Below are 7,257 nucleotides of genomic sequence, written 5' to 3' on the forward strand. Positions count from 1 at the left end.
TGTTATACTCTGTAAAAGCAGTTGTTGCTGTTGTACTTGTTTGTTGTTTCTAAGGACACTGTTATTGCTGCTGTTAGCGCTGTTAGTAATCACCCACTTGGCTTGTATTTTTGTTTTTTGTTTTTGTTTTTTGTTTTATTTATAAACACTCTCTGAGTAAGTGATGCTGTTGCTGTTGTTGTTGTTATAGTTGCAATGAGTGTTTGTTAATGTTCCCCCACTTGGCTTGTATTTTTGTTTTCTGTTTTGTTTGTTTTTTTTTTTTGTTTGTTTTTTTTTCTCAACACTCTCTGAGTAAGTGATGCTGTTGCTGTAGTCGTTGTTATAGTTGCAATGAGTGTTTGTTAATGTTCACCAACTTGGCATGTTTATAATCTATTTTATTTTATCAACACTCTCTGAGTCAGTGATGGTGTTGCTGTTGCTGTTGTTCTTATTCTTATTATAGCTGCAATGAGTGTTTGTTAATGTTCACCAACTTGGCTTGTTTATAAATTATTTTATTTTATCAACACTCTCTGAGTCAGTGATGCTGATGGTGTTGTTGTTATTATGCTTGCAATAAGTGTTGTTAATGTTCACCCACTTTGCTTGTTTTGTTTGTGCTTTTGTTTTTGTTTATCAACACCCTTTGAGTCACTGATGCTGTTGCTGTTGGTGTTATTATAGTTGCAATGAGTGTTAATGTTCACCCACTTTGCTTGCTTTATTTGTTTGTTGTTGTTTTTTTATCAACACCCTGCGAGTTAGTGATGCTGTTGCTGCTTTTGTTATTTTACTTGTAGTTATAGTTGTTACTGTTTAGCCACTTTGCTTGTTTTTTAATCTGTTTTATTTTATCACCACTCTCTGAGTCAGTGATGATGTTGCTGATGCTGTTGTTGTTATTTTACTTGCAATGATAGCTGTTACTGTTCAGCCACTTTGCTTGTTTTTTTTTTTTTTGTTTGTTTGTTTGTTTGTTTTTTTATATATCCTCTGAGTTAGTGATGCTGTTGCTGATGCTGTTGTTGTTATTATGCTTTCAATGAGAGCTGTTACTGTTCACCCACTTTGTTTGTTTATAGTCTGTTTTATTTTATCAACACTCTCTGAGTCAGTGATGCTGATGCTGATGCTGTTGTTGTTATTATGCTTGCAGTGAGAGTTGTTACTGTTCACCCACTTTGCTTGTTTATTATCTATTTTATTTTGTCAACACTCTCTGAGTCAGTGATGCTGATGCTGATGCTGTTGTTGTTATTATGCTTGCAATGAGAGTTGTTACTGTTCACCCAATTTGCCTGTTTTGTTTTTTTATTTGTTTTTTTTGTTTTGTTTTTGTTTTGTTTGTTTTTTTTTATCAATACCCTCTGAGTCAGTGATGCTGTTGCTGTTGTTGTTGTTGTTGTTGTTGTTGTTATACATGCAATGATTGTTGTTACGGTTCAGCCACATTGCTTGTTTTTTTAATCTGTTTTGTTTTGTCAACACTCTCTGAGTCAGTGATGCTGATGCTGTTGTTGTTATTATGCTTGCAATGAGAGTTGTTACTGTTGTAGTTATGTCTGTCATTTGTCCTTGTTAGCAAGTTCTATTTGCCCTCTCTTGCCTTTTTTCAACACAGTTTCTTTCTTTGAGTCATATGGTTGCGAGATCCTCTCAAACTCCATCTCTTTATTTATTTGTTTCTTTTTTTTTTTTTTTTTTCTCATTCTCCTTCTCATAATAGCAATCACTGCTGCCACCATGCATGTAATGCTAGTTGCTCTCATTCTTTTTCATTTGCTAGTGGAAACTTTGTTTCTTCTTGTTGCTCTCTTTTCTTTCTTTTTTCTCTTTTGCAGAGGATTCGAAAAAACACAGCTCTTCCCTGCAGTTGTAAACATTCCAGGATTGGATGCAGGCAGAAGAAAAACACTCTCACTAACTGTTTTCTTTTTTTTTAGCATAAACCGTTGCAAACAAACACCTGAACATGTCTTCTTCACAAGAAAACAACACTGTTGTTGCCCCTTCTCCGAACTCTAAAGCGAAAAAAAAGAAAAGAAGGCAGTCACAAGAACAGAGAGACTTAAAGCTCAAAAACAAAGTCAGGGCCGCATTAGTTGCAGCGTGTGGCTCCGTAAACAGGGTTGTACCTTTCTATGGTACCAAGAAGAGGTACGCTGTTAGCTGTCCGATGCCTTTGTGCAAACATTCGTCCACAAGCATTAAAAGACACTTGACTAAAAAAGATCATTCTTGGACTTTGGATGAAGCTTCCATCTTTTACTCTGCAATGGTCAGGAAGTTTCAGCATGCTCGTCTCGAACGCAAGTCCGGCTGTCCAAAACCTTACCCCTGTTTGCAATGTTGGAAGTATTACGACCGACTGGACATACACTTGAAAGAGACTCATTTCTACGATTCCAAGACGATCAAACAAAAGATTGCAGAGGCAAAGCGATACGACAACGAGAAGCTCTATGTCCCTCAATTTATTCGACCTGCCTTCTTTGGTATTAAGCCAGTAGCTGAACAAGCGTCTGCATCAGGCTCTGCATCCTCTGCTCCTGGGCCTTCCTCCTCTTTTTCTTCTCCGGTTCTTTCCTCTGATCCTCTTTTAAGCTTGCCCTCATCAGTTGCTGGTTCGTCCGAGGCTCCTTCTGCAAACCACTGCACCTCTGTAGAAAACAAAGAGCTGAACACCGAATCTGTCCTAGACTCTGATTTTAATTCCTTAAAGCACTTGGTTTCCAACTCCTCCGTCTTGACAGAAGATAAGAGACTCTTGTTTCAGCTGGACAAAGATGCTTTTCACTTTTATTACCAGTCAGCAGATGAGCTCTTCAGAGATTTTGAAAAGTGGCTTGTGGTAGCCAACAACAACACTTTGTCACAAGCAAAGATCTACAAAAATGCAGTTGTTGAAATATTGACATGTTGTGACAGCACGCTGACGCTGCACCCGAACGCTCTCACCAATTCCAACGTTTTGGAGGATAGATACTTTTCCATGCACTTTAAAAACATTCAGCTCAATTCCAAGCTGAGTGAACTTGACCAAACAAAAGCCATGTCTTGTCACACGTTGTACAACCGCCTCGTCTACCTTTGTCTCCTGTTTCGTTTCAGTGAAGCCAGGAATGTCTATTTCGGACTTTCTCATGAGGCCATCCGACGTTTGCGCTGCAAGGTGGAGGAGTTACAAAAAGTGCTGAGGCCCTTTCGTTCTTTGAGGAGGAGCCTTGTGAAAAGCAAAAAATGCATCAACATCATCAATGTCAGTTTGCTGACCGAATATGGCAAGTCTGCATACGTAAGAGAGTTAGTGGAATCGATTAGAAAGCCGTCTCTTACACCGACTAGAGACAATGCTGTGTCTCTACGAAACCATCTTCTGCTCTCTGTCACTGTAATTAACAGTTTAAGAAAATCTAACATTGCTCTTTTAAACATTAGAGACTACATGGCTGCTGAGAAGAGTGAGTGTGGATATTGCATTGTGCAAGAGCGCTACAAAACAGCATACAAGTACGGAGCCAAAAACATTCTAGTGCCGAACGACTTGAAAGTGTTGATCGATATTTATTTGCTGAGATACAGAGACCTTCTTGTCAACGACTCTCACTACATGGCTGCAGACACCAAGACTGTTTTGGAGTTGAGCGACTGCTACAGGCCCCTTTTTCCATCGATGAGACCCAACAAAGACGAATGTGTGACACTCGGTGCAACTAGAGTGCCTGTTTACCAGATGGGTTCCTCTGCTATCTCCTCTTGCCTGACGTCCTGCTTCAGAAAAAGCCAAGTAAACATTCCCATGAAGCGTCTTACTCCCACTTGCATTCGCGGTTCGATAGCCACTTACTTTGCCAACAACAGCAAAGAAGATCGCGAGCGGTTTGCTACACTCTACATGAAGCACAGCAGGAACACAATGGATAGCTTTTATGTGTCCCAGTGGAACGCTGCAGAGGAGTTGCGCTTTGCCCTGGGCATCGGACAGTCCTTCGGAGTCATAGAGTCTTTGACTGTTGAAAAGTCTGAGAGACCACCAAAGAAGGAGAAGGATGTGATGGACTGGCTCCAAACTAATGCAGAGGAGTACGGTTTTCATGAGGTTGAGGACATCTTTGAGGAAGATTTAGACTCCGGTTCTGACTCTGAAGAATGTGCTGCTACTTTCAGCTGTACCACAGTGGTTCCGTTTGCTCCAGCTGTAGAAAACAATGTTCCTTTAGAGGATAGCAACGACCATGCTGTAGATTTCTTGTGTGAACCTACCTCAACTCCTGTTTCGTCTGTTCCATCTGAACAAACAATCGCTGGTCCAGTTCTTGAACTATCCCCTGCTCTTGCACAACTAGTTCCTAATGAACAAACTGTTTGTATGGATGTAGATCAGACTCTAGCTGTTCCTGTTGGCACAGCTTGTTCTCCTCTTGCATTAACATTATTTCCTGATGAACCGGATTTTATTGAACACCATGCAAATCTTTCTCCAGTTTACTTTAGTGAGCAAGTGGTTGCCAAACCTGTTTCTGCTTCTCCTTCTCAGCAAGTCGCTTTCTGTCCTTCAAAAGAGGTCTTTTCTGTTCCTCTGACTCCTAGCCTTGTTGCTTTTCAGCAAACATTGGCCAAACCCAGTTTGTTTCTTTCATCTGATCCAGTTTCAGCTGTTCCAGTCCAACAGGCTGGTACTGTTCTTGCAAAGCAGCTCTCACCTTATGCTGTTCAATCTGTTGGTAGCCTATTTAGCCAAAGTCTTGCCTCTACATCCAGAGGTAAATTCTTTTTGATTTTTGATTTTTATGCAAATCTCAACACGCTTTCAAAAAATGAAAATGCCCAAATCAACTCCTTGCCCTATTTTTATTGTTAAAGCTGTAAAAAAAACAAAACAAACCAAAAAAACAACACAGAAGTGTGTATGTATTTGTTGCAGGACTAATTCTGTGATTGCTTAAATGTTTATACAAGTGAATGATACTAAAACTGATTATGTTTTAGAAGTAAAAGATCCAAGAAGAAAAAAAATCAAGTTGGAAATGCCATCTTTCACTCAAGAACTCATCGGTAATGTAAAACCTAATTTATACAAACATATATAAACACAAACCTCTTCTTGCACAATTTCAGATGGTTAACTGTTAACAAAAACTAGCCATCATTGCTAAGTGCACTTTTAGAAAGTTGTGTCTACCCGATTTCTAATGATGAAGTTAGAAACATGACCGTTAGAAATCATGCACAGCTTGTTATCATCTCTAACACTTAGAAACTGTTGATGGTTTTTATGAATTAGAAAAATGAACATGGTTTTATTTTATTTCAGGATCAACTCAGCCAAGAACAAAGGAAAACAAAGCAGAAGTTAGCCAATGCCATTTAGGTAATCTTTCAAAAACCAGTTATTGCTATCAGTGCAAACAATAAGGTCAACAAAAAAAAAATAAATAAAAAAAAAAAACAGAATAAATCTTGTCTTACTTCAGAACCAAATGAATATTTGATTTAATCACTTTGTGTTATGACTTGAGTTTGTAAAATTTTAGATGAAATAGTTGAAAAGCTGAATGCTTGCCCTGGCCACAACGAATGGTTCAACACCAGAAGTTTTCCACGATGTGCAGCTTTGGTGTTGGCATACATCTTGCAAGACGTGTTTACAGATGTAAGCTCAAGTTGCTCGTACAAAGATTACCTTGGCATCTTGGCAAATCATAGCAGTGACAAGCTCATTCATGTCTTGCAAAAGTACTCCTACCAAAGCCATATTAAAGACAAAATTAAAAACATGAAGCTAAAAATTCAAAAAGAGGGTAGTTTAGAAAAGTTTGTTCAATATGGCAATATCGTGAGACCATTTATGTAGTTTAGATAAGTTTGTTCAGTTTGGCAATAAAGATGGGCCTTTTGTGTAGTTTGTTTTATCTATGCTTTTGCAAATATTTTTATCTGTTTCGCTAAAGACATAATAAACAAGAAGTTCTGTTAAACTGTTCTCACATTTCTTATTTAAAGATAGTTCAAACTTTTTTTTATCTTTAAAAAAAAAAAAAAGAAGTCGTTTTGTTATTCTGTGAAAACTTTTAATAGAGTTGCATTTAGAATTACTTCTGATGTTTTTAAGAGTTTGTTAAAAAGCAAAATAATATTTCCTGTGATGTTAAGCTGCATAAGTGAAATTTAAAAAAGGAAAACTGCTCCAAACATTTTTCGGAAAAAGAAATCAAAACGTTCCTTATTTTAAAAGATCTAGACATCCATTTCTTCTTCAGCAAAATAGCGAGGCTTTTTTATGAACTCTTACTCTCTATTTTTTCATATATTTACACAAAGGATTTTATTTAGTTCAATGTAAACATACATAGAAGTATATTATGTTTTTTGTTTGTTTGTTTTTTTTTATGCAGTCTAACTTTTGTTTCACTTCTATTTTATTTTACGTTTATCTTGTATTTTATCATGCCTTATTGGTTTTTGCGTTTTGTAATGTCAAGCTGCGTAAGCTAAACTTAAAAGAGGAAAACTACGCTAACTTTTCTTTGAAAAAATATTCAAAAAGTACCTTAAACGAAAGAGAAAGCACACGAATCTTGCCATCCAATTCTTCTTCTGCAAAGTAGCGAGGCTTTTTATGTACTTTTGCTCTCTAATTTATCTCTATTTACGCAAAGGGTTTTATTTCAATGTAAACACGTATAAAAGAATACTTTGTTAAAAATAATGTTAAAGGAGTTGCGTAAAAAAAACGTCTGAATAAAGTTTCTTTACAAAAAAAAACAACTAAGAAACAAGCGCGCCTAAGAAAAACCAGATCGCGATTCACTAAGTCAATAGACGAAAGAAACAAACTTTAAAAGGTCTTTCTAGACAACAAATTCTATTTTTGGCAATGCAGTTTTTGTATTTATGCAACCTAACTTTTGTTTGACTTCTATTTTATTTTACGTTTACCTTGTATTTTATCTTGCCTTTTTGTGTTTTGTGATGTCAAGCTACATAATCTAAACTTAAAAGAAGGAAACTAGGCTAACTTTTCTAGTAGAATATTATGTTGTTGGTTTTGTATGCAGCCTAACTTTAGTTTCATCTATATTTTATTTTGCGTTTATCTTATATTTTATCTTGTCTTTTTGAGTTTTGTATTTTGTGATGTCAAGCTACATAATTTAAACTTAAAAGAAGAAAACTAGGCTAACTTTTCTTTGAAAAATTGTTCAAAAACTACCTCACACCGATAGAGATAGCTCACGAATTTAAAAAGTTGCATCTATTCATCTTCTTCTT

The 7,257-nt window shown here is 36.7% G+C and overlaps 1 protein-coding gene across 1 annotated transcript; it reads left to right on the forward strand.

The window, feature by feature from the left end:
- The first annotated feature begins 1,410 nt into the window (after positions 1-1,410).
- On the forward strand, positions 1,411-5,075 carry LOC149876008 (uncharacterized). Its single transcript, XM_090075891.1, has 2 exons — positions 1,411-4,748; positions 4,975-5,075. Exons 1-2 carry the CDS (start codon positions 1,958-1,960, stop codon positions 5,073-5,075), a joined length of 2,892 nt encoding a protein of 963 aa, XP_089932017.1. The 5' UTR covers positions 1,411-1,957.
- The last annotated feature ends 2,182 nt before the right edge of the window (positions 5,076-7,257 follow it).

The sequence above is a fragment of the Hydra viridissima genome, unplaced genomic scaffold (assembly GCF_058129835.1).
Source record: "Hydra viridissima isolate aposymbiotic clone 2 unplaced genomic scaffold, HvirCarnegie_v1 scaffold_64, whole genome shotgun sequence".
Taxonomy (NCBI): domain Eukaryota; kingdom Metazoa; phylum Cnidaria; class Hydrozoa; order Anthoathecata; family Hydridae; genus Hydra; species Hydra viridissima.

Bases quoted from the DNA above. Each gene is read 5' to 3' on its own strand.
- LOC149876008 (XM_090075891.1), top strand. From the start codon at position 1,958: ATGTCTTCTTCACAAGAAAACAACACTGTTGTTGCCCCTTCTCCGAAC. The intron at 4,749-4,974 runs GTAAATTCTTTT...ATTATGTTTTAG, and splicing joins TCTTGCCTCTACATCCAGAG to AAGTAAAAGATCCAAGAAGA.